The sequence below is a fragment of the Ranitomeya variabilis genome, chromosome 1 (genome assembly GCF_051348905.1).
Source record: "Ranitomeya variabilis isolate aRanVar5 chromosome 1, aRanVar5.hap1, whole genome shotgun sequence".
NCBI classification, from domain to species: domain Eukaryota; kingdom Metazoa; phylum Chordata; class Amphibia; order Anura; family Dendrobatidae; genus Ranitomeya; species Ranitomeya variabilis.
Genome location: NC_135232.1, coordinates 751,765,983 through 751,793,172, shown reverse-complemented (window position 1 = coordinate 751,793,172; position 27,190 = coordinate 751,765,983). Strand labels below are relative to the sequence as shown.

The 27,190-nt window shown below is 44.3% G+C and overlaps 2 protein-coding genes across 3 annotated transcripts in view; one reads left to right on the top strand and one right to left on the bottom strand.

Annotated features, from left to right (window-relative positions):
• Nucleotides 1-12,923, bottom strand: part of HSD11B1L (hydroxysteroid 11-beta dehydrogenase 1 like) — an 85,872-nt gene extending 72,949 nt beyond the window's left edge. The window contains exons 1-3 of one of the 2 annotated variants that reach the window (XM_077270634.1): nt 12,808-12,923; nt 4,189-4,319; nt 469-580 (exon numbers count right to left, since the gene is read on the bottom strand). In XM_077270634.1, coding sequence (XP_077126749.1) covers nt 469-580; nt 4,189-4,319; nt 12,808-12,883 — 319 coding nt within the window. In that variant the 5' untranslated portion in view covers nt 12,884-12,923. Of the gene's footprint in view, nt 1-468; nt 581-4,188; nt 4,320-12,465; nt 12,619-12,807 lie in introns of those variants that run through there. The other variant, XM_077270625.1, reaches the window with a different exon arrangement.
• On the top strand, nt 12,779-18,541 carry MICOS13 (mitochondrial contact site and cristae organizing system subunit 13). Its single transcript, XM_077270647.1, has 4 exons — nt 12,779-12,910; nt 13,095-13,251; nt 15,892-15,943; nt 18,406-18,541. The coding sequence occupies exons 1-4, from the start codon at nt 12,882-12,884 to the stop codon at nt 18,501-18,503; spliced, it is 336 nt and encodes a 111-aa protein (XP_077126762.1). The 5' UTR covers nt 12,779-12,881; the 3' UTR covers nt 18,504-18,541.
• Nucleotides 18,542-27,190: the final 8,649 nt, after the last annotated feature.

Genomic DNA, 27,190 nt, shown 5'->3' with positions numbered 1-27,190 from the left:
GTACAGTCCTTGTAGTAACAGGGTCAGCCTGCTCAGGGTTAGCACAACCCACATCTCTGGAGTATTCCACTCCAGATACTCAACAACACCCAGACTGCTTGTGGAGTCCAACCATTTAAGCCCAGACCATGTGACTCCTCACCCATGTGACCTGATCACATGCCTGTGACATCACACAGGTCCTGTCAGCACATCGGCTCTGCAGGTGGAGATAAGGTGGACAGCCTCCCAACCACTCTATGGATGTCCACATAAAACCAGCACATTTATGCAACTTTAGCTTAAACCTCACAACACTTTAGTGCACTGGAGGAAAATACTCTGGCTTTATATCACTGACACCTTTAAGCATAGTACTCCCCTCCAGCACTTTACCAGTGACTTTGTCACACCACTAAAACATGGTACAAACTGAATTTATCATGTGATGGACTGATACTACATTTTGCTTGCTATTGCTTTTCTTACCCATATCAGCTATAGCTTTTTCCACAACTTGTTCTCGAGCCTCTGATAATCCCATGTCAGCAAGAACCAGAGACACACTTTTTGCACCAAATTCAAGACACTTACTTCTCACCTATAATTAAGCAGAAGTTGCTATCAGATATATTCAGGTCATTACTTGAAAGAGGCTATAAAGCATAGGGGCAAACACAATTTATTTACAATTCCTATATTATTTCAGAAATTACCGTAACTACAATCCAGATAGAGCCAAGGCGAACGAATCATAATATAGGGCAAGAGAGCCCGATTCCAATGATGCATCACTTTCAGATCTTCAGATTCCCTTTAAGAGTATGTGCTCAAGTTGAGTATTTTATGTGCACCATTTCAGCATCACTTGGGATGAAAACATAGCCTCAAAAACAAGCGTTTTTGGTGCGGTTTTGGTATGTTTTTGCCTGCATTTTTTGACACAAATTAAGCTAGTTGAAAAAAGCTTTTTCCACTCATTGAAAGCAAGCAAGTACAGTGGTAGGCGAATGTAATCTCTCAGTCAAAAACGCAAGCAAAAAAACAGCAAATCCGCAATCATTTTTAAGACCGTTACTCTAGCGTTTATGACTGACTTCATTGAAGTCAATGGGTGAAAAATTCTAGCAAAAACACAGAGAATTGACATGCTGTAGATTATTTTCTGCATCAAATCCGCAAGTCAAAAAAACGCAATGTGTGCATGAGACTTCAGGTTTCTCATTTACTTTTTTGACAACAGGGTTACTTTATTATTATTATTATTATTATTATTTATTGTTATAGCGCCATTTATTCCATGGCGCTTTTACAAGTGAGGAAGGGTATACATAATAAAAACAAGTACAATAATCTTAAACAATACAAGTCATAACTGGTACAGGAGGAGAGAGGACCCTGCCCGCGATGGTTCACAATCTACAAGGGATGGGTGAGAATACAGTAGGCGAAGATAGAGCTGGTCATGCAGCGGTTGGTTGATCGGTGGTTACTGCAGGTTGTAGGCTTGTCGGAAGAGGTGGGTCTTCAGATTCTTTTTGAAGGTTTCGATGGTGGGCGAGAGTCTGATGTCTTGTGGTAGAGGGTTCCAGAGTAGGGGTGATACGCGAGAGAAATCTTGTATACGATTGTGGGAAGAGGAGATAAGAGGGGAGTAGAGAAGGAGATCTTGTGAGGATCGGAGGTTGCGTGTAGGAAAGTACCGGGAGATGAGGTCACAGATGTAAGGAGGAGACAGGTTGTGGATGGCTTTGTACGTCATGGTTAGGGTTTTGTACTGGAGTCTCTGGGCAATGGGGAGCCAGTGAAGGGATTGACAGAGGGGAGAGGCCGGAGAATAGCGGGGGGACAGGTGCATTAGTCGGGCAGCAGAGTTTAGAATAGATTGGAGGGGTGCGAGAGTGTTTGAGGGGAGGCCACAGAGCAGGAGGTTGCAGTAGTCAAGGCGAGAGATGATGAGGGCATGGACTAGGGTTTTTGCAGATTCTTGGTTGAGGAATGAACGGATTCGTGCAATATTTTTGAGTTGAAGTCGGCAGGAAGTTTAAAGGGCTTGGATATGTGGTTTGAAGGAGAGATCAGCGTCAAGGATAACCCCAAGGCAGCGAGCTTGTGGGACTGGGGAGAGTGGGCAGCCATTTACTGTAATGGATAGGTTCGTTGGGGGGGTCACGTGAGATGGGGGAAAGATGATGAATTCTGTTTTGTCCATGTTAAGTTTCAGAAATCTAGCAGAGAAGAAGGATGAAATAGTGGACAGACATTGAGGGATTCTGGTTAGTAGGGAGGTGATATCTGGTCCAGAGATGTAGATCTGTGTGTCATCAGCATAGAGGTGATACTGAAAGCCATGAGATTCTATGAGCTGTCCCAGGCCAAAGGTGTAAATGGAGAAGAGCAGGGGCCCAAGGACTGAACCTTGAGGAACTCCGACAGATAGGGGGCGAGGTGAGGAGGTGGTGTGTGAGTGGGAGACGCTGAATGTCCGGTCTGTTAGGTATGATGAGATCCAGGATAGGGCCAAGTCTGTGATGCCAAGGGATGAGAGGGTCTGTAATAATAGGGAATGGTCCACTGTGTCAAAGGCAGCCGACAGGTCGAGGAGGAGGAGAACAGAGTAGTGTCGCTTGCTCTTGGCGGTTAAGAGGTCATTGGTGACCTTAGTTAGGGCAGTTTCAATGGAATGGTGTGACCGGAAGCCAGATTGTAAGCGGTCAAAGAGGGAGCAAGAAGAGAGATAGGAGGACAGTTCAAGGTAGACGTGTTGTTCCAGTAGTTTTGAGGCATAGGGGAGAAGTGATATAGGGCGATAGCTAGATACAGAGGATGGGTCAAGAGAGGGCTTTTTGAGGATAGGTGTGATGGAGGCATGTTTAAAGCTTGAGGGGAAAACACCAGTTGTTAGTGATAGGTTGAAGAGATGGGTTAGGGTTGGGATGAAGATTGTGGTGAGGTTTGGGATGAGGTGGGATGGGAGCGGGTCAAGTGCACAGGTGGTGAGATGCGATTTTGAGAGTAGAGTGGCGAGTTGATCTTCTGTAATGGTGGAGAAGTTGGTTTTGGAGGTGGAGGGTAGGGAAGTTGGGAGGAAGGGCTCTGGGGCTTGTTGACCAAAACTGTCTCTGATGTTATCAATCTTCTGCTTGAAGAATGAGGCAAAGTCTTCAGCAGAGATAAGTGGGGAGGGAGGAGGTGCTGGGGGACGGAGGAGAGGTTCTGTTAACAAATCCATGTGGAAAAAATGCGGCAACTTGTCCTAAGAGTTGTGTCCTTAACTGGCTCATCGCTTACATTGCTGAGAACCGATGGCACCAAGATACAGTATAGAAATATGGCACTATGGTAGGTGCAATGCTTAGGGCACCTTCTAGTGGACAAACTTTGGGTCGAGGCTACAATTGGTGCAAATCGATTTGTGAGACATCATCCAGGGCCATGTCACTAATCTCTGGACCCTGAGAACTGCCTTTTACCTAACGGCGCTGTCAATTTGAAAAAAGAACATCTTGCCTTCAATAGTTTAACAGATTATCTTGAGGTTTTGTCCCAGTGGAACTATTTCTGAAAAATATATTGCAAACTTAATGAAGAAAAGAGAAAAAAATTTTTTTTCAGGTTTAAGCCTAAGTTTTTTTTCTTCAAATTAGAAGTTACAATGCCATTCTAGAAACAATGATCCACATGGTTCCTGTGAAAGTAGAGAAGGAAGACATCTGGCACAGTCGTCACCCATTCTTATCCATAAAACTCCAAAATGTCGGTGGCGGTCTTAAAAAACGGAGGAATAATTTTATCCAGCAATGAAAAGTATTACATGAGATACCAGCTTCATTCTGTTCTCTTTTCTATAATTTACAGACGCTAAGCTCTGTTGGTTCAGTTTCTCATCTCATGTTCTCTCTAGCCTGTGCTGTAAAGGTAAAAATCTCATAGTCCAGCTAAACTGGAGGTGCTGCAGCAAATGCTTAGCTGAGGACACCTCTAGAAACACTGAGAGGAGACCAGGAGGCCATCTAGGCTTGTTCACATGAAGCACTTTCCCCATTGGGCTACACTGGCTTATTCTCTGCCACCGACAAGGCTTATCTGCTGCTTCGATTACCAACCACAGCACACAACTTACACTATAATGTAGGTAATATAAATCACAGCAATAACCCCGTTTAGGCAAATGTAGTTCTAGCCTTAAAATATATTTCTATTGCTTACCGTAATCAGAACATTTTCCCGTCTTGCAGTCAGTACAAGATGTGCTCCAGCCCTGGCATAGTGGTATGCCATCTCTTCCCCAATGCCGCTGCTCGCACCAGTAACTATAACCCTAGCCTTCGCAAGATTTGCTGTAAAAAAGAGGGAAGAGATGGAGAAATACACGGTAAAAAAAAAATGTTTTTGTAATCCTCCGGGTTAACTTAACTGTTTCAGCCTCTGCACCTGCTTCTGAGAAGTAACCAAGGCCCTGTGCTCCACAGATAATTCCTGGATGCGAGAGTCCATAATGCGTTCTACCTCATATTCATTTTGGCAATCCACCGAAATGGATGGAGTAGGAGAAGGAGATTCCCCAGAGGAAGACCCCAACGGTTTCAAAAGAGCCTTATGGAACACATTGGGAATCCGTAAAGACGGGGGAAGACGCAAACGGAAGGCCACAGGATTGACCTCCTCCACAATCTCATAAGGGCCAATGAACTTGGGCCCCAATTTAGCAGAAGGAACCAACCAAACCTTATCCCCAACCCGGAATACTGGCCCGCCACACAGATCGCCTTTTGTCAGCAAAGAATTTATACCTCCCCTGAGCCTCCCCAATATTCCTCTGAACCTCCTGCCACTCCTCCCCCAAACGTTTCACAGCTAGATCAGCCCCAGGGCACCCAGAATCCAGCAGGGAAAACACCCCAAAATGAGGGAGAAACCCATAATTGCAGAAGAAAGGGTAGGTACCCATGTACTGATTAATGCGATTGTTAAAAGCAAATTCAGCCACAGGCAAAAAGGAACACCAATCGTCCTGCCGGGTAGTGGTCAAACAACGCAAGATTTGTTCCAAGGACCGATTGGTTGTCTCTGTCTGACCATTAGACTCAGGATGATACGCTGAAGAAAAGGTCAAACAGATACCCAACATTTTACAAAAGGCCTTCCAGAACTTGGACACAAACTGCACTCCCGTCAGAAAAGACACACAAAGGCACACCATGCAACCGTACCACATGTTCAACAAACAATTTAGCTAACGTCTCTGCAATAGGTAGACCTGTCAAAGGTACAAAATGTGCCTGCTTAATAAATCTGTCCACCACAACCAAATGACCGTTTTACCACTAGAAGCAGGAAGATCAGTGATAAAATCCATGGACAGATGAGTTCATGGTCTATCAGGAATTGGCAAAGGCACCAATTCCCCGGCCCGCCATCTATGGGAACTTTTAGCACGAGCACATACATCACAGGACAACACGAACTTAACCACATCCGAAGCCAACGAGGACCACCAAAACAACCTGGAAACAGCCTTACAGGTAGACGAGATTCCAGGATGTCCACTCAGGGCAGAATCATGAAACTCCTGAAGTATCCTGAGACAAAATTGAATGCGCACAAAGAGCTTATTAACCGGCAATGATGGAGGAGCAAGAGACTGAGCCTCACAAATCTCTGGCTCCAACACCGAGGACACCCCAGCCACAACCACACCATGCTGAAGAATGGAGGAAGGAGGCTCAGGAGGTGATATCTGGTCCAGACTATGGGATAAGGCACCAGCTTTGACGTTTTTAGAACCGGGCCGAAAGGTAATAGAGAATTGAAACAGTGAGAAAAAAAGTGACCATCTCGCCTGTCTCAGTGTCAACCTCTTTGGCAGACTCGATGTAAGCCAGATTCTTATGATCTGTAATCACATTGATTCGATGGACCACCCCTTCCAAAATATGCCTCCATTCTTCAAATGCTAGTTTAAAGGCCAATAACTGTCTGTTACCTACATCATAATTTTTTTCCGCAGAAGAGAATTTCTTCGAGAAGAAGGCACAAGGTCTTAAGTTAGTTAAAATGGCAGGTCCCTGGGACAATACTGCCCCCACCCCCACATCTGAGGCATCCACCTCTACAATAAACGGTTCAGATGGATCCGGTTGAATCAATACGGGGGCAGACATGAAACACCTCTTTAACGCCGAAAATGCCGCTGCAGCAGGAGCAAGCCAATTCTTGATATCAGACCCCTTTCGGGTCAAATCAGTGAGGGCTTAACAATTTGAGAAAATCCTCTTATAAATTTCCTATAAAAATTAGCGAACCCCAAGAAACACTGAAGACCTTTAAGATCCTTGGGTGGGACCCAGTCCACAATGGCCTGAACATTTCAAGGGTCCATACGAAATCCATCAGCAGACAAGAAGAACCCCAGAAAGGACAACTCCTGGACCAAAAGCAAACATTTCTCTGGTTTAGCAAAAAAAAAAACAGTTCTCCCGGAGTGTCTGGAGAACTGCACCAGAATATCATCAAGATACACAACCAAAAAGCGCCCAATAAAGTCAGAAAACACATGGTTTTGAAAAACAGCCGGCGCATTAGTCAACCCAAAAGGTATAACCAAATTTTCGAACAACCCCTCAGAGGTGAGAAATGCAGTTTTACACTCATCCCCTTCTTGTGTACGGATGAGATTGTATGCCTCCCGAAGATCCAATTTAGAAAACCACTTAGCCCCAGACGGTTGTATAAATCAGGGATAAGTGGGAGAGGGTAAGTATTTCTCACAGTAATATTATTCAACTCTCGGAAATCGAGGCATGGGCGCAAACCACCATCTTTCTTCTTCACGAAAAAGAACCCAGCCGCCACAGGGGACATGGAGGGGTGAATGTGCCCTTTGCGAAGACTCTCAGAGATGTATTCATTCCTTCACGGCCGTACGCTCGGGACCGGAAAAATTATACAAACGGGCCTTGGGCAATTTAGCATCAGGAATTAGGATCAATGATAGAATCAAATGGGCGGTGTGGTGGCAAAACCTCAGCCTCCTTTTCAGAGAATACATCCGTAAAGTCGGTCAGGTACTCCGGAATATCTCCTAAACTGATGGATGACATAGTAGTAAGACAAGCTTCAGAACAATTAGGTCCCCACTTCACAATATCCCAGGACCCCCAGTCAATCACCGGGTCATGAAGTTGCAACCAAGGAAACCCCAACACCAGGCCAGCAGGGAGATTATCCAAGACAAAACATGAAATATGCTCCTGGTGTAGGGCCCCCACCTTGAGGGTGAACTCTTTAGATATGAAATGAACTCCGCCCTTGGTGAGAGGTGTAGAGTCAATGGCCACAATTTTAATAGGAGTCTCTAACCTAACTGTTCCCAACTTACAGCAGGGGAAACAGAGGCAGAAGAATCACTAGGGTATACGGATCAGCTGCTCTAGCCAAGGACCAGAACTATCACAGACAAAGGCTACCAAAAATAGCACCAATAAATAGCCACCCAAGAACCAAAGAGAGGCAGGAAAGGTTAACCCCTCCATGGCCAGGCCGGGGAAAGAGAAGCAAGAAGCAAACCCTGACCTGGATCATGACAGTTTTATTAAAATCGCTTTGCTGTGTGAAGGAATAAATTTACTTTTAAAGGATACAGGAAAGATATATATCTTGGTACCGTGTTAGGGCTGTCCCACACGTCCAGATAATTCCGGTACCGGAATAAATCGGTACCGGAGTTATCCGTGTCCGTGTGCCTGTGAACTCACGTAGGCCATAAGTGCGGCACACATGTGCCGCCCGTATGGCGAGTGGGTACCACACGGAGCGTGTGGTACCCTGCATCGTGCTGAAGCCGCGATTCATATGTTCCCTGCAGCAGCGTTTGCTGCAGAGAAAATATGAATAATAGTGTTTAAAATAAAGATCTATGTGTCCGCCGCCCTCCCACCCCCTGTGCGCCCCCCCGCTGTTCAGAAAATACTCACCCGCTCCCACGTTGGCTGTCGCGGCTTCCTGGTCTGGCCCCATCTTCTCCTGTATGCGGTCACGTGGGGCCGATCATTTACAGTCGTGAATATGTGGCTCCACCTCCACAGTAGAAGGCGCGGGGCAGAGAGGAAGGAGTGACAGCCAACGTGGGAGCGGGTGAGTATTTTCTGAACAGCGGGGGGGCACACAGGGGGTGGGAGGGCGGCGGACACATAGATCTTTATTTTAAACACTATTATTCATATTTTCTCTGCAGCAAACGCTGCTGCAGGGAACATATGAATCGCGGCTTCAGCACCAGTGGGGGGGACAGCGCTTACTGTAGCGCTGTCCCCTGCACGGCACACGGACTGCAAACGGAGACCGTCTGTTTGTGGTCCGTGTTTTACACGGACCCATTGACTTTAATGGGTCCGTGTAATACGTGCGCTCCCACGAACACTGACATGTCTCCGTGTTTGGCACACTGAGACACGGTCCGCAAAAAATCAATGACATCTGCACAGATGCATTGATTTTTATGGGTCTACGTGTGTCAGTGGCTCCGGTACGTGAGGAAACTGTCACCTCACGTACCGGAGCCACTGACGTGTGAAACTGGCCTTAGCCAGTAGATAGAAAAATATTTAGAATTGAGAGTCCTCAGTGGTTAATACATTTTAATGGCTAACTGAAAAGATGGTAACAAATTGCAAGCTTTCAAGACTACACAGGTCTCTTCATCAGGCAAAGACTAAAAGAAATTCTGAAGAATCACATATTTATGCACAACATAGCACAGAAAATTTTTTTTTCCCTTTCTATGTCTTTTAAAGGAGAAATTAATATTGTCACATTGGTGAAATTGGTATTCAGTGACTAAGATTGATATGGGCCTTTAGCTATATAAGCCAGTGGTTGAAGGTTATAGGTCGCTATAACTTGACATATAAGTTTAGCATATAAAAAGACCATTTACCTATAGCCTTCTGCACAATGCTATTGGCTGGCTATTCACATGTAATGAACTAGTCAATATGCGCAGTAAAATATGGAGCAAAAAATGTCAGGATCATTTTATGTGGGCCATGGCTGGTGACACTGTCATTGCCTAGTCAGTCTTATGATTGTGGCTACCACTGCTAATGGAATTCTAGCTGTTGTACTGGGGCACTACAGATGACATTATTTGGCTAGGGACTTAATTGATTTAGGTACTATAGCTGTTATTAAATGGCCATTATTATTGCAATCATGTAAAGGTTTTGGCTTAGGGCATATTTTGGTCACTATACCTACGTGCACTATGTAGATATTAGATACCGTAGATATTAGGCATTATTGATGTGGGCATTATGTCTCATATTATGTAGGATGCTTACCTCATATTAAAAGTTCACTAAAGTTCAAAAACAATTGTGTTGGATTTTTTGCAACTTGCTAGTCACAGTATCCTCGGGTTCACAATGTGAACTCATTCACTTGCATTACACTGCGATGTAGCAGCAACATCTAGCGAACTTTGGTCGCTCGACAGATATCGTGGACAAGGTCGCTGTGTAGCCCTAGCCTATGGGTGACAGATGTCATGGCCAAAGTCGCTGTGTAGCCCTTTGGACAAAGTCACTGGTAATGTAATAGAGGGGAGATATGTGTCACTGCGCTTAATGGCGTCAGTGATATGAAACCAGCGTTTTCCTCCAGCACACTACGTGTTGTTAGGGTTAAGTTAACGTTTCATACATGGTCTGTTTTTTTTGTGGACATCTACAGTGGGGCAAAAAAGTATTTAGTCAGTCAGCAATAGTGCAAGTTCCACCACTTAAAAAGATGAGAGGCGTCTGTAATTTACATCATAGGTAGACCTCAACTATGGGAGACAAACTGAGAAAAAAAAATCCAGAAAATCACATTGTCTGTTTTTTTATCATTTTATTTGCATATTATGGTGGAAAATAAGTACCGTATGTGGTCAGAAACAAAATTTCATCTCAATACTTTGTAATATATCCTTTGTTGGCAATGACAGAGGTCAAACGTTTTCTGTAAGTCTTCACAAGGTTGCCACACACTGTTGTTGGTATGTTGGCCCATTCCTCCATGCAGATCTCCTCTAGAGCAGTGATGTTTTTGGCTTTTCGCTTGGCAACACAAACTTTCAACTCCTTCCAAAGGTTTTCTATAGGGTTGAGATCTGGAGACTGGCTAGGGCACTCCAGGGCCTTGAAATGCTTCTTACGAAGCCACTCCTCTTCGTTGCCCTGGCGGTGTGCTTTGGATCATTGTCATGTTGAAAGACCCAGCCACGTTTCATCTTCAATGCCCTTGCTGATGGAAGGAGGTTTGCACTCAAAATCTCACGATACATGGCCCCATTCATTCTTTCATGTACCCGGATCAGTCGTCCTGGCCCCTTTGCAGAGAAACAGCCCCAAAGCATGATGTTTCCACCACCATGCTTTACAGTAGGTATGGTGTTTGATGGATGCAACTCAGTATTCTTTTTCCTCCAAACACGACAAGTTGTGTTTCTACCAAACAGTTCCAGTTTGGTTTCATCAGACCATAGGACATTCTCCCAAAACTCCTCTGGATCATCCAAATGCTCTCTAGCAAACTTCAGACGGGCCCGGACATGTACTGGCTTAAGCAGTGGGACACGTCTGGCACTGCAGGATCTGAGTCCATGGTGGCGTAGTGTGTTACTTATGGTAGGCCTTGTTACATTGGTCCCAGCTCTCTGCAGTTGATTCACTAGGTCCCCCCGCGTGGTTCTGGGATTTTTGCTCACCGTTCTTGTGATCATTCTGACCCCACGGGGTGGGATTTTGCGTGGAGCCCCAGATCGAGGGAGATTATCAGTGGTCTTGAATGTCTTCCATTTTCTAATTATTGCTCCCACTGTTGATTTCTTCACTCCAAGCTGGTTGGCTATTGCAGATTCAATCTTCCCAGCCTGGTGCAGGGCTACAATTTTGTTTCTGGTGTCCTTTGACAGCTCTTTGGTCTTCACCATAGTGGAGTTTGGAGTCAGACTGTTTGAGGGTGTGCACAGGTGTCTTTTTATACTGATAACAAGTTTAAACAGGTGCCATTACTACAGGTAATGAGTGGAGGAAAGAGGAGACTCTTAAAGAAGAAGTTACAGGTCTGTGAGAGCCAGAAATCTTGATTGTTTGTTTCTGACCAAATACTTATTTTCCACCATAATATGCAAATAAAATGATAAAAAAACAGACAATGTGATTTTCTGGATTTTTATTTCTCAGTTTGTCTCCCATAGTTGAGGTCTACCTATGATGTAAATTACAGACGCCTCTCATCTTTTTAAGTGGTGGAACTTGCACTATTGCTGAATGACTAAATACTTTTTTGCCCCACTGTATAGAGTGGGTGGGGAGATGTCCACCTTATCTCCATCTGCACCACTATGTACAGACAGGACCTGGGTGAGGTCACAATCATGTGGTCAGTCACATGATGGAAAGAGTCACGTGGTCTAGGGTTTAAATAACTAGGCTCTAGAGTCAGTCTTTGGTCAGCAAGACTGGAGAGAGGATTCTCCAGTGGTTTGTACCTTGTGGAAGGAAGACTGAACCTGTGTTGCTCCAGAGCGGGATATTACCCGCAATGCATGGATTCTGTTACAGCATTGTTTTCTTTCTTGCTTTCCTGTTTTTGCACAAAGGGCTGTGCTTACTTTCCACTTCTAGTTGGTTTATGCTGCCATATAATAAACCAACTGAAGACTTAAAGAGACAGTGTTCCTGTTTTTCTACCTCCGTGTACCGCTGAGTTGACTTACTACAACCTGAGTGACAGATGTAATGGCCAAAGTGGCTGTGTATCCCTATAACCTATGAGTGACAGATGTCACGGCCCAAGTCGCTTTGCTATGTAGCCCTAGCCTATGGGTGACAGATGTCACGACTGAAGTTGCTGTTTAGCCCTAGTCTATGGGTGACAGATGTCACAGACAATGTCACTGTGCAGCCCTGGCCTATGGGTTACCAATATCAAGCCTGAAGTCACTGTATAGCCCTAGTCTATGGGTGACAGATGTCACAGACAATGTCGCTGTGCAGCCCTGGCCTATGGGTTACCAATATCAAGCCTGAAGTCACTGTATAGCCATGGCCTATGGTGACAGATGTCACAGACAATGTCGCTGTGCAGCCCTGGCCTATGGGTGACAGATATATCACGGACCAAGTCGCTGTGCAGCCCTAGTCTTATCATTTACGCTTTGTGCTTTGCTGCTTGTGGTAGAGCTGCAATTGCATCATTTACTGATCCGTGAGATAATGCAAATGCACAATATTTACACAATAAAACATTTGCTGACTTTTTAAGGGGGAGAGGGTTCCAGTTTGTGTCCCAATTTTTGTTATTGAATTATTATTAGGGCTGCGGACAGCCGTAGATTCCCTTGGATGTAAGTTACATAGAGAGAGTGAGAATGCAGGGAAAGGCTGCTACACATGCAAGCTGGCCGGACACTGCAGGAGTCAGAAGGAAACCATTTACCTGGGTCATACGTGTCCCTGCACAGGTAGCCCAGCACGGCCACAAGGGCCACCAAGCACAAGCCTTGCTTCTTGAAGCCCATAGTGGAGCTCCTTCAGCACGGAAGGTCTGTCAGTCAGCAGCACTTTTACAGAGTCACAAGCTCCAAACTACCCTCCCATAAACTGGTTTAACCCCCGCCCGCCTCCCAGTGTAATAAGTTGTATTGTAGCTACCCCACCCACATGTAGCATGTAATGACAGCATAGCCCAGCCTGCAGAGATACAAGGAGTGTCATGAGCTGCTTCACCCGTCGCCTAGTGAGTCACACAGCGAAAACAAACCAAAAAAACTACAAGTACCGGCGTGCACTGCGGCCGCTGCACACGTGACCGGAAGCGCTGAGGTCGCTGGGTGTCCTTGTTGAACAAGAGACATGGCTCCTGCCGTTTTGAGAGCGCTGAAGTGAGTGCTACAGTTCATGTGGCCGTTAGATTGTGCAGGCCTCTTCACGTTGCCGGAAAGCGCGTTGTGTTCCCATTGCGCATGTCGCTGTCTCCTGCCCTTCTCATTTACTATGTCTCCATACAGGTTATTAGGAACCCCTTCATTTATTGGCATGTGTATTAATCTGAGGACACTATTGCAGGTTTACCACCAAGGTGCTGGTGGCAGGAGGGGCGGTCTACGTGGCCTATGACTATGGCCTCATGGGACGTGGGGCTGAAGGCCAGCAGATCCTGAAGAAGACCTCTGCTGCTGTGCCGCCTGCGCTGCATGAGTGGGCAGACTACTTTGGCGTACAGGTAGGCAATGCTGATATCCTTGGCACCTCCGCAGTGACGGCCATGTACGCTTCTCCTGTGGCAGCCTTCGTTTTCTTACAAGCACGTATGTAACCGCTGGAAGACCGGTGTTGGGCACCCGTGGGCTTGTCATCTCATTCCACTTATCACAGGTGGTGGACCCACCTGCTCTTCCAGCACTGCCCTGGTCTTCCTGGGGTTTGTGCCTTCTCTGCCAGCTGGACCACACAGCTGTGACTACATGTGATTGGCTGCAGCGGTCACATTCCTTTTTAACCAGAAAAGGAAGAACAGAGCCTGGTGGGCTGGAAGCTACAAGAGGAGCGGTCTTGTACTATCTAATTGGCTTTGATCTATGTCACACCAGAGGTCACTTTAGACCCCTAGATGCCTTAGTAACATTCCGCTCTGCAGGGAGCCAATGGGGTGACAGAGGGAGTGATCTCCTTCTGTCACTCCTTACATGCAGCGATCAATGGCAGGGGGGTAGCACGGTGGCTCAGTGGTTAGCACAGCAGCCTTGCAGCGCTGGAGTCCTGGGTTCAAGCCCCACACTGGACAACATCTGCAAGGAGTTTGTATGTTCTCCCCGTGTTTGCGTGGGTTTCCTCCGGGTTCTCCGGATTCCTCCCACACTCCAAAGACATACTGATAGGGAATTTAGATTGTGAGCCCCATCGGGGACAGTGCCGATAATGTGTGCAAAACTGTAAAGCGCTGCGTGATATGTTAGCGCTATATAAAAATAATGATTATTTATATTTATTTATTGTAAGGAGTTAATGGAGCCAGCAAGCAGTGACCATGCACAATCGTGGCAGGATTGAATGTAAGCTTCCATGATCCCAGGGTGGAAATTCGCTACCCATGCCCATCCTAGTGGAAAGTGGCTTGTCCATTGGGATGTAATGTGGTTAAGTAATTCAGAAAATGATATTACACTTTTTTATTTTTGTAATCTCTAGCATTGAAAATCTGGTGCAACATAAAGGTGTGGGGGCATTACTATTATTGTGGCCTCATGCAGCAGCCATCTTCTCTTTTTCCCTGATGTTATGTAATGGAATAAGTACGGCTTGGTCCAGTCTATGCTGACTATGCACTGTCAGGGGGGATGTCATGGCAGCCATCCATCATAGGGAGCCATTGTAACGATATGCATACTGATGCTATACGTTTCTATGCTGTGGTTCTCTGTCTCGGGAATGGTCGTCTTCTTGCTGTTTATTATAATAATCTTTATTTTTATATAGCGCTAACATATTCCGCAGCTCTTTGCACACATTATCATCACTGTCCCCAATGGGGCTCACAATCTACATTCCCTACCAGTATGTCTTTGGAGGGTGGGAGGAAACCCACGCAAACACGGGGAGAACATACAAACTCCTTGCAGATGTTGTCCTGGGTGGGATTTGAACCCAAGACCCCAGCGCTGCAAGGCTGCAGTTAGATAAATGGCATGTAGCTGCATACCGGCCAAAGGACGAAAGAACACACTTTTTGCCTCCATCTGGGAGCGGCTCCTTTTTGCAGAAAATGTCAGGAAATTTTTTTTAAAGGTTGTTTTTTGTTTTTTTTTTAAATGCCCAAATTCATCAAAATGCTGCACATGGATCATAATCCAAAATGCTCTTTATTTTATGCCCTTAATCGGTGTTGTGACTTTTTAGCCAAAAATAATCGAATGTTCTGATATGACTTTTCACAAATATTGTGCCAAAGTTTTAGGCACCCGTAAAAGCATTCCTAGAATAGATGACATTAGAATACATTCCTAGAATATGTTCGCGTCAGTTTGTGAATTTTTAAAAGTTGCAAATTATGAATCCTAGGGAAAACATCTAGTAACTCCATATCCCACTGACAGTGGAGAATACCAAAAAAAAAAAAGACACGTATCCTGTTTTATCAAATCTGAAAATTTGCATATCTTTGACGCTACTCGAGGCTGTGCTAAAATTTTGCAACTTCTGGCTCTCTGTTCCAACAAGGAGGGCAGGAAACGGCGTGATGTTCACTGTTGAATTCATGACGAGCGGCACAAATCTTACTTCAAGGACTAAAGTAGGATTTGGTGAAGCACACGCCACTCGTTGGATGCACCCGACTCATGAAGAAATGCCTCAGACTCCAGCACATCTCCTCATCAAGTTGTTCACACTGGTCTTGACACATCGGGCCCATTGTGACTTTAAAAAAGGCACAACTGGAAAGATGTACTGGAAAAAAGCACAAAACACTAAAAGCTTGACAAAAAAGTGACATAAATGCAATAATGAATTGGGCCCAATACCTTTGGGCTATGCTGATAAGTCACAGGACTGAACACCATGTCTCCACAGCCCAGCCCAAGGAAAGCGAATGCGGTACTGAGCGAGGAAGAACGGAATGTCACGTAGGTTAGAACAGTGCACCTCTGCAGCAATAAGGGCACTAGGACAGGGTTGGGGGCCAAGGGAACTGACAAAAAGACCCACAGAGAATATGCTGTAATGGAATACAAAGTACGAATAATCCATTCCTTAGTTGTGTTGCTTTGGCTAATATCTGTGTTTCAGTTATTCATGTAAAATAGTTTTAGGCAAGGACGACAGACAATCCTAGCAGATACTAATATCCAGATGTTTTCCCTCGCAGCTTCCTTCCACACCAAACTTGGACTTCTCAGTCTGTGAGTCTTGGAACTGGGGTGAGTACTTTTCAAGTTGTGCGGTGTGCGTACATGAATTTTCAGCAAACTGTGGGACCGAAATAACACTTAAAGGGAACAAGCCAAAGCCCTCATTAGCATAGGAATTGGGGACATTATACTGAATAACCTTATACAGGGCTGGATAGGGAGGGAGTTTACTATTACATGGGTGAGTGCTGCTGGGTTGGAGGGCAGGGGGGACCTGACTGGTTCCATTTAAGACAAGGTGCGGTAAAGGGAACCAGTCAGGTTCGATTTATGCTGCTTAAACCAGCATGAATAGCAGCCTGCGTGCATGATTGCAGCCAGGTATATTTTTCCCTGACATGCTCCCACGTTTCAGAGAAGATATACTTTGATAAGCAGGCGAGGGATCATAAGAATAGGCGTGACAAATCTGGCCTCCCTTTCCCTGGACCACTCGAGGTCATTGACAGGTCTCTCGTGTAGGGAGACATCTGTCAATCACCTGAAGCAGAGCGAGCAGAAGTCGGGGATGAAGGTGCTAGACTGGTCTCTTCTCTCCCTATGGTCTCCGGCAAGCTCTACAAACTATACCATCTCTGAAATGCCAGAGCATTTCAGAAAAAAAAAATCTACTAATTATGCAACCAGTCTGACTCATGCTGCCTGTGGTTGGGGCAGCATGAATTAACGTTCCACTTCTGCACAGAACTTAGGCACCAATATACCACCTAACTTGGCTAAAACAAGGCTAGACATAGCTAGATGCTGTAGTCAGAGTATACCCTACAAGGAGAAGTCAGACGAGGTAAACAAGAAAATGTCCATGTTAGACTCTGCTCACACCTGCGTCAGAGGCTCTGTTTCCTGCCTCTGATGGCAGTTCATCCACTTAGGACAGCATGAACGATGCATTCTTTCTATAACAAAGCCTACGGGTCTCTTGACTTGTAAAGTTCTGTTATTTGGTGGTAAGAATCATTCAGGGGATCCACAGCTTTGCAGTGACTTTTAGCTTTAGGCCGGAGTCACACTACCGTAGAATACGGGTGAGTGCAATGCGAGAAAATATTGCATAGCACTCAGCCTAGTGTTAATCTATGGGGCAGCTCCCATCACCGTTTATTTTCTCGGGTGTATTCAGTGTGCGTGTAAAATCGCAGCATATCGCGACCCAATGTAAGCCTATGGGTGTCAGAAATAAATCTCACAGCACTCGTGCCATGTGAGTGCTGTCCGATTTTTGCGCATCGGTGTCCTTTGAAAAGCTATCTATTACATATATAGATAGATAGAATAAAAGCCGGCAATTCATGTGCCACGTACAGTAAAATCACAGCAGGAGCCGACAGGATAGAAGAGGTGGATTACATGCAGTAAATACAAATCGAATATGTAGATATATACAGTGGGTACGGAAAGTAGTCAGACACCTTTAAATTTTTCACTCTTTGTTTCATTGCAGCCATTTGGTAAATTTAAAAAAAAAGTTCTTTTTTTCTCATTAACGTACACTCTGCACCCCATCTTGACTGAAAAAAACAGAAATGTAGACCTTTTTGCAAATTTGTTAAAGAAAAACTGAAATATCACATGGTCATAAGTATTCGGACCCTTTGCTCAGTATTGAGTAGAAGCATCCTTTTGAGCTAGTACAGCCATGAGTCTTCTTGGGAATGATGCAACAAGTTTTTCACGCCTGGATTTGGAGATCTTCTGCCATTCTTCCTTCCAGATCCTCTCCAGTTCCGTCAGGTTGGATGATGAACGTCGGTGGACAGCCATTTTCAGGTCTCTCCAGAGATGCTCAGTTTGGTTTAAGTCAGGGCTCTGGCTGGGCCAGTCAAGAATGGTCACAGAGTTGTTCTGAAGCCACTCCTTTGTTATTTTAGCTGTGTGCTTAGGGTCATTGTCCTATCGGATGATGGGGGTAAGAGTCCCACAAGCCCCCACCTGCTGTCATCGTTCGCACATCATTCTCTGCTCACCGACAGAGCAGGAGAGAATGATGAGAGCCGGCTTCAGCACCAGCTGCCGTAGAACAGCGCTCACTGTAGCGCTTCTTCCCCGGCGGCCGTCCGTGTGATACTGATGCATCACACGGATGGCATCAGCGTGCGGTATGTGTTTACACGTGTGATCCTTGCAGCTGCGCAAAAACGGACACATCTACGTGTGGGTCACTCAGACACAAGGTCCGTGAAAAAACACTGACATGTGCACAGACCCATTCATTTGAATGAGTGTACGTGTGTCAGTGTCTCCAGTACGTGTAAAAACTGTCACCACATGTACCGGAGACACTGACGTGTGAAAGAGGCCTTATACTTTGATTGTTCCACTCGTGGTTTTGGCTTACAGATACTGATGTAAAATACTGACCAAATACTGATAGTGTGAACGTGGCCTAATGTTTTATCATTTCATTGGATGTTTGTTGATGCACCCTATTTTACTGATGAGTGACTTCTATCATTCTCTGCTTTTCCTTGTAGGTGTACAGAAATCTGTTTCTGCTCTTTCTGTCGCCCCAACCAAACTTTGTGATTACACTGCTGAGGGCTGGAAATATGTAAAAGATTTGGTGAAGTGAATGATGTGTACATCAATAAATCTTTATTTATCATTCTATTTTTCCTATAATGTTTCAAGTGATGTTCTTTTAAAGTTCAAACACCTTTGATGTTGGCCATGACATTCATACCTATACAAAGAATGTGCAAGGCTCAACACTCAATAATATGTATTTGAGTTTAATAATTAATAGTTAAACTGTGAAATGAACATACAAATAGTTGGACAAATCCTTCACACTCCCATGCACAGTGGCCCCAGAAAGACCTAACCTATCAAGAAAACGCACACGATGTCAGTTTCACGTCAAGCTTCATCAGGAGTGTTTGAGAAATGTTATAATGTGAAATGCAATATTCAGCTACTGAAACTCCAGTAAGGGCATACATCACAAATGTGCGAACACATATAATGAAATACTCAGTGGCAGGTGGCGTGGCCTAGCACAGCATAAAGTAGGAAGAAGCGCAGATAACTCCTGCTGAGATTTATAACTTTTATCCTGATCTCTGCTCTGAAACGCTTAACACACCAGGACGAAGGGGGAGAGATCCTGGAGGCCAAGGATCAGTCATCTGTGTGTGCTGGTAGGCAGAATGACCCGAAAAAGGCAGAAGAATCCTGGGGCCACGGTAAGCACTCAAAATCAAGATGGCGCCAAGGCAAAGGCTGTACAAGCTAATGCAGCCCTTGCAAAGAGGCATGAAGTGGCTGCTAAATTGGAGCGATTTGATCTCTTGGAGAATGAGGCTGCTAATATGCTACAAGCTGCCAGCATGCTAAGTAACCCTGCTGCTGATGATGATGAACTTTCAGAGGATGAGAGAGTGTGCAGGTAGCAGGACAGCAGACATTTACACAGGTAAACTTCCTGCCATTAAATCGATCTCTGCATATGTTTCAGTATATGGTACCACACCAACCCAAGTCAAGTAGTAAGGAAGGAAAAGAAAAAACATTATAATAACGTCAAGTCTGATAGCTACCCCATCAGGAATATCTACTGTATAAGTATTCTCGCCTTCTCTCTGGGCAAGAGAGGAAAACAATACTCCACTGCTTGGGGGAGAGGGAAGGTTACTTATGTATGGGGGGGCAATCACAGAATATGTCCTTGAAGTACTGGCATATAGTAAAGGCATAATGTAATGGCATTCACAACAAGATCCTAAGTACAATATATGATCCTAGCCATAATGTCTGGAACAATTGAGATTATAAGCTGGAATGTCAGGGGTCTTTCAAATGGGACAAAACGAGCAGCGATCCTTCAATATATTCAATAACAATCCCTCTATAGTATGTTTGCAAGAAATACACTATGAGGAAGAGATGGATGCAGGCGAGTTACCATTCCATCTTCTCTTCATATTTTAGGGGAATGTCTATAATGGTTCACGCTTCTTTACCATTTAACCTAATTATTAGTATAGCGCCATTTATTCCATGGCGCTTTACATGTGCGTTAAAGTAGATATAGATGCAGAAGGACGATTTGTATATTTAACCAGTAAGATATTTGATCTCCCATCGTTTCCGTCTACGTCCCGCCTCCATATTCTGGTAAGGTTATGCAAAAAATATTAGCTTTATCTGCATCTAATCAGGGGACTCTGCTCTTGATTATTGGGGATGTTAACAACATTATGGACTCCCATTGGGATAAAGGGAAACATGACCCCATTAGGAAAGAAGGGAAAATAACACCTTTTGGTTCCTTCATTAAAGAGGTTGCGCTGGTAGATTTATGGAGAAATAGATTTTCTGATGCCTATCAATACTTGTGTTATTCAACAACACGTAACTCCTTGTCACGTATAGATTTGGCGCTGGGGAATATGGCTATAAATCGCCTGGTGGGAGATATTCAATATTTACCTAGTTTTCTCAGATCACAGTCCTCATTGGGTTTCACTCAAACTGGGCACAAACTCCCCTAGGCTCTGGAGAGAAAATCAGTTCTGGCTACAAATCATAAATGTAGAAAAAGTGGCTGTAGACCTCAAACAGTTTTTCCAAATTAATAATGGAACAGCATCTATTCCAACAGTCTGGGAGTCTATGAAGGCCTACCTGAGAGGGATATTTATTAGAAAAATAGCTAGGAGCAAAATGAAAGCTAAAACCGCAGATTAGGCAGTAATTCAAGAACTCAGGCAGGCTGAAGTTAATGTGATAGATGGTCCTACATCTGAGGCTCAAAGTGGGCTTAAAACATCCCAGTCCCTGTCTACACGGATGTTATTGCAAAAAGCTTAAGAGGAAAAGAGCCTTTCAGGGAATCACCTTTTTTGAAGAAGGTAATAGAGTAGGGCACTTACTATCTCTTTTTATTGCAGTGCAGAGGGACTTGTCCCATATTTATAAGCTTCGCTCTCAAAAGGGGGATTGAGCAGAGTCTACGGGAGAGATTCTTGAGGTTCTGCTTTCATTTTATGAGACACTATACCCTAAAAAGGTTAGATCTCCGGAAGGAGAAATTTCGAATTTATTAGAAATGGCCAGGTTGCCCACATTGTCTGAAGATGACAGGAGGCCTCTGGATTGTCCCCTATCACTGGAGGAGGTAGAAAATTCTCTATGTTCTATGCCGGGTGGTAAGGCTCCATGCGTAGATGGCCTCCCTGCAGAGGTGTATAAACATTTAAAAAACGTTTTAACAAGGTATTACTCCCAAACTTGTTACAGCTATACAACCACTCTCTTGTAGTGAGTTCATTACAACCATCGCAATTATTACTATTATCCCTAAAAAAGGGAAAGATCCTCAGCTTCCTGAGTCATATAGACCTATTTATTGACTGTAGATATAAAAATATTGGCTAAAATATTAGCTAATAGGTTGTCTGAAATTATGTCTAAATTGATACGTCCAGACCAAACTGGCTTTATGGCCAACAAATCAACAGCAATTACTTTGCGCTGCCTCTTTTTGAATATTACCGAAAAAGGGCAAAGGGCCAAAAATATTTTAGCTCCGCCACAAAGTCATGCAATATAACCGAAAAAAGAAATGGGCCTTAGAGCAATTAATTAATAACTCACCTAAGTGCCACGTCCGATGAGACTGGTATACAATGCAAAAAACAGTATCATGATTTTTATTGGGACAACTCATGATTCTGTTTTTTGCATTGTATACCAGCCTCATCGGACGTGGCACTTAGGTGTCGCTATTCCTGATAACTGTACTTATTTTAGTGACTATCTTCTGTATAATGATTACAATAAAGTGATTATTTATTCTTAATTGCTCTAAGGCCCATTTCTTTTTTCAGTTATACTCTCTTTAAATATGCAGCTCCCAGCAGATAACATTGGGCATAGAGAGGTGCTGTCGTTGGATGCAGCAAAGACCTTCGATAGCATAGAGTGGAGCTTTCTCTGGGAGGTGTTGAAGAAAATGGGGTTCGGACCCACGTTGATATCATGGGTGCAGTTGCTATACTCCTCCCCTACAGCTAAAATCAAAGCAAACGGTGAGGTGTCTCAAAGCTTCAGATTATATAGAGGCACAAGACAAGGGTGTCCTCTGTCCCCGTTATTGTTTGCCATTGCTATAGAACCCCTAACAGCAGTAGTGAGGAATTCTTTTGAAGTTAGAGGAATTTAATATGGGAATATAGAAGGGAAGATCCCAGTATATGCAGATAACCTTCTGCTATTTCCCTGAATAGTGTACTGGATATACTTAAGGTACCTTCACACGAAGCGACGCTGCAGCGATAGCGACAACGATGCCGATCGCTGCAGCGTCGCTGGAGAGCTGTCACACAGACCGCTCTCCAGCGACCAACGATGCCGAGGTCCCCGGGTAACCAGGGTAAACATCGGGTTGATAAGCGCAGGGCCGCGCTTAGTAACCCGATGTTTACCCTGGTTACCAGCGTAAAAGTAAAAATAACAAACTACATGCTCACCTGCGCGTCCCCCAGCGTCTGCTTCCTGTACTGTGTGAGCGCCGGCCCTAACAGCAGAGCGTCACCGCTGTGCTTTTACTTTCACTTTAGGGCCGGCGCTCAGTCAGAGCAGGAAGCGGACGGCAGGGGACGCGCAGGTGAGTATGTACTGTTTGTTTTTTTTACTTTTACGCTGGTAACCAGGGTAAACATCGGGTTACTAAGCGCGGCCCTGTGCTTAGTAACCCGATATTTACCCTGGTTACCAGCGTAAAACATCGCTGGTATCGTTGCTTTTGGTGTCAAACCTGACGATACACGCCGGTCTGACGACCAAATAAAGTTCTGAACTTTATTCAACGACCAGCGATATCACAGCAGGATCCAGATCGCTGCTGCGTGTCAAACACAACGATATCGCTATCGAGGACGCTGCAACGTCACGGATCGTTGTCGTTCTCGTTGTAAAGTCGTTTCGTGTGAAGGTACCTTTAAACAGGTCGGTTGTTGGGTCTGACTATTAACTGGGATAAATCTGTACTATTCCCATTATGGTCTGGTAGACCGTTCAGACATTCAGCATACCCAAATAGAGGTGGTATCCCAGTTCAAATACTTGGGGTTGTAATATCGTCCCCTCTTACAGATTATGAAAAACCGAATCTACCACCTCTTCTAGACAAAATTAAGTTTAAAATAACGGCATGGTGTAAACTCCAATTCTCTGTGGTGGGCAGGTTAAATCTTACTAACATGCTGTTAATGCCTCAGATTTTATATATTCTACATAAAGCTCCCGTTTGGCTCTCGCTATCTAGATTCCATAAGATAAACACTCTTTTCAGAGAGTTGATCTGGCGTAAAGAGCAGTCCAGAATAAGAATAGAAACTTAGAGACCAAAAAACGACGGTGGTCTTGCACTCCCCAATGCATGGTTATATTTTCTGGCGGCTCAATGCCAACATATGAAGGGATAGAAGGAAAGTGAAACGGGCAGTTCGGTCTGTAAAATTATTCAAACTACTGTGGGACAGGGGCCCCTTGTGGAAAGTTTAGAGGAAGGCAGGTTTGGGGGTCTCTCAGTATACCCTACATTGGACTTCATTTCCAAGGTTTGGCTTAACCCCTTTCTGACATTAGACGTACTATCCCGTCGAGGTGGTATGGGCCCATATGACCACCGACGGGATAGTATGTCTAACGCGGTCAGCCGTGCTCACGGGGGGAGCGCTGTCGATCGCGGCCGGTGTCAGCTGACTACCGCAGCTGACATCTGGCAATATGTGCCAGGAGCGGTCACGGACCGCTCCTGGCACATTAACCCCCGGAACACTGCGATCAAACATGATCGCAGCCTTCCAGCGGCATAGGGAAGCATCGCGCAGGCAGGGGGCTCCCTGCGTGCTTCCCTGAGACCCTCGGTACATCGCGATGTGATCGTCTCCTCCCTGCAGGCCCCGGATCCAAAATTGCCGCGGGGCTCCTTCCGGATCCTGCAGAGAGGTAGCTTGCAAGTGCCTGCTCAGAGCAGGCACCAGCAAGCCTCCCTGTAGTGCCTGTTGGATCGCTGATCTGACACAGTGCATTGCAAAGTGTCAGATCAGCGATCTGTCACTATACTGTGATGTCCCACACTGGGACAAAGTAAAAAAAATATTTACATGTGTAAAAAAAATATATATATATATTGTTCCAATAAATACATTTCTTTATCTAAATAAAAAAAACAATAAAAGTACACATATTTAGTATCGCCGCGTCCGTAACGACCCGACCTATAAAACTGTCCCACTAGTTAACCCCTTCAGTGAACACCGTAAAAAAAGCGAGGCAAAAAAACGGTGCTTTATTATCATACCGCCGAACAAAAAGTGGAATAACATGCAATCAAAAGGACAGATATAAATAACCATGGTACCGCTGAAAACGTCTTGTCCCGCAAAAAATGAGCCGCCATACAGCATCATCAAAAAAATAAAAAAGTTATAGCCCTCAGAATAAAGCGATGCAAAAATAATTATTTTTTATATAAAATAGTTTTTATCATATAAAAGCGCCAAAACATAAAAAAATGGGGTATCGCTGTAATCGTACTGACCCGAAGAATAAAACTGCTTTATCAATTTTACCAAACGTGGAACAGTATAAACGCCCCCCAAAAGAAATTCATGAATAGCTGTTTTTTGGTCATTCTGCCTCACAAAAATCGTAATAAAAAGTGATCAAGAAATGTCACGTGCCCGAATGTGGTACCAATAAAAACATCAACTCGTCCCGCAAAAAACAAGACCCACATGACTCTGAACCAAAATATAGAAAAATTATAGCTCTCAAAATGTGGAGATGCAAAAACTATTTTTTGCAATAAAAAGCGTCTTTTAGTGTGACAGCTGCCAATAAAAAAAAAAAACCCACTATAGAAGTAGATCAAACCCCCCTTCATCACCCCCTTAGTTAGGGAAAAATAATAAAATAAAAAAAAAATTATTTAGATTTCCATTTTCCCGTTAGGGTTGGGGCTAAAGTTAGGGTTAGGGATACAGTTAGGGTTGGGGCTACAGTTAGTTTTGGGGCTACAGTTAGGGTTGGGGCTAAAGTTAGGGTTGGGGCTAAAGTTAAGGTTGGGGCTGCAGTTAGGGTTGGGGCTACAGTTAGGGTTGGGGCTAAGGTTAGGGTTGGGGCTAAAGTTAGAGTTTGGATTACATTTACAGTTGGGATTAAGGTTGGGATTAAGGTTAGGGGTGTGGTTAGGGTTATGGTTGGGATTAGGGCTAGGGGTGTGTTGAAGTTAGGGGTGTGGTTAGGGTTGGGATTATGGTTAGGGGTGTGTTGGGGTTAGGGGTGTGGTTGGAATTAGGGTGAGGGGCATGTACGGGTTAGGGGTATGGTTAGGGTTGGGATTAGGGTTAGGGATGTGTTTGGATTAGGTTTTCAGTTATAATTGGGGGGTTTCCACTGTTTAGGCACATCAGGGGCTCTCCAAACGCGACATGGCTTTCGATCTCAATTCCAGCCAATTCTGCGTTGAAAAAGTAAAACAGTGCTCCTTCCCTTCTGAGCTCTCCTGTGCGCCCAAACAGGGGTTTACCCCAACATATGAGGTATCAGCGTACTCAGGACAAATTGCTCAACAACTTTTGGGGTCCAATTTCTCCTGTTACCCTTGGGAAAATACAAAACTGGGGGCTAAAATATAATTTTAGTGAAAAAAAAGATTTTTATTTTCATGGCTGTGCGTTATAAACTGTACTGAAACACTTGGGGGTTCAAAGTTCTCACAACACATCTAGATAAGTTCCTTGGGGGGTCTAGTGTCCAATATGGGGTCATTTGTGGGGTGTTTCTACTGCTTAGGTACATCAGGGGCTCTGCAAATGCAACGTGACGCCTGCAGACCAATCCATCTAAGTCTGCATTCCAAATGGCGCTCCTTCCCTTCTGAGCTCTGCCATGCGGCCAAACGGTGGTTCCCCCTCACATATCGGGTATCAGCGTACTCAGGACAAATTGCATAACAACTTTTGGGGTCCAATTTCTCCTGTTACCCTTAGAAAAATAAAAAATTGGGGCGAAAAGATCATTTTTGTGAAAAAAAAATGATTTTTTATTTTTATGGCTCTACATTATAAACTTCTGTGAAGCACTTGGTGGGTAAAAGTGCTCACTATACATCTAGATAAGTTCCTTAGGGGTCTACTTTCCAAAATAGTGTAATTTGTGGGGGGTTTCAATGTTTAGGCACATCAGGGGCTCTCCAAACGCAACATGGTGTCCTATCTCAATTCCAGTCAATTTTGCATTGAAAAGTAAAATGGCGCTCCTTTCCTTCCCAGCTCTGCCATGCGCCCAAACAGTGGTTTACCCCCACATATGGGGTATCAGCGTACTTAGAACAAATTGTACAACAACCTTTGGGGTCCAATTTCTCCTGTTACACTTAGTAAAATAAAACAAATTGGAGCTGAAGTAAATTTTTTGTGAAAAAAAGTTGAATGTTCATTTTTTTTTAAACATTCCAAAAATTCCTGTGAAACTCCTGCAGGGTTAATAAACTTCTTGAATGTGGTTTTGAGCACCTTGAGATGTGCAGTTTTTAGAATGGTGTCACACTTGGGTATTTTCTATCATATAGACCCCTCAGTGTCTTCAAATGTGATGTGGTCCCTAAAAAAAAAAAAGGTGTTGTAAAAATGAGAAATTGCTGGTCAACTTTTAACTCTTATAACTCCCTAACAAAAAAACATTTTGGTTCCAAAATTGTGCTGATGTAAAGTAGACATGTGGGAAATCTTACTTATTAAGTATTTTGTGTGACTTATCTCTGTGATTTAAGGGCATAAAAATTCAAAGTTGGAAAATTGCGAAAGTTTCAAATTTTTTTTGCAAAATTTCCATTTTTTTCACAAATAAACGCAGGTAATATCAACGAAATGTTATCACTATCATGAAGTACAATATGTAATGAGAAACAATTGTCAGAATTATCAGGATCCGTTGAAGCGTTCCAGAGTTATAACCTCATAAAGGGACAGTGGTCACAATTGTAAAAATTTGCCTGGTCATTAACGTGCAAACCACCCTTGGGGGTAAAGGGGTTAAAACCAAACAAGAGAGGTTGAACGCTTATCAATGTACACACCTATTTGGAGTAATGACTTACTCTCAGAATTTGCCAAACTAACTGAGTTTGGGAACTGGAAGAGTATGGGTATACAGTAGGTTCACCAGGTGGTCGGCAGTGAGGGGCTTAAATCCTTTGACTGTCTGCAAAGAGTTCTATCTACCTGCTAGTTGCTTCTTTCAATA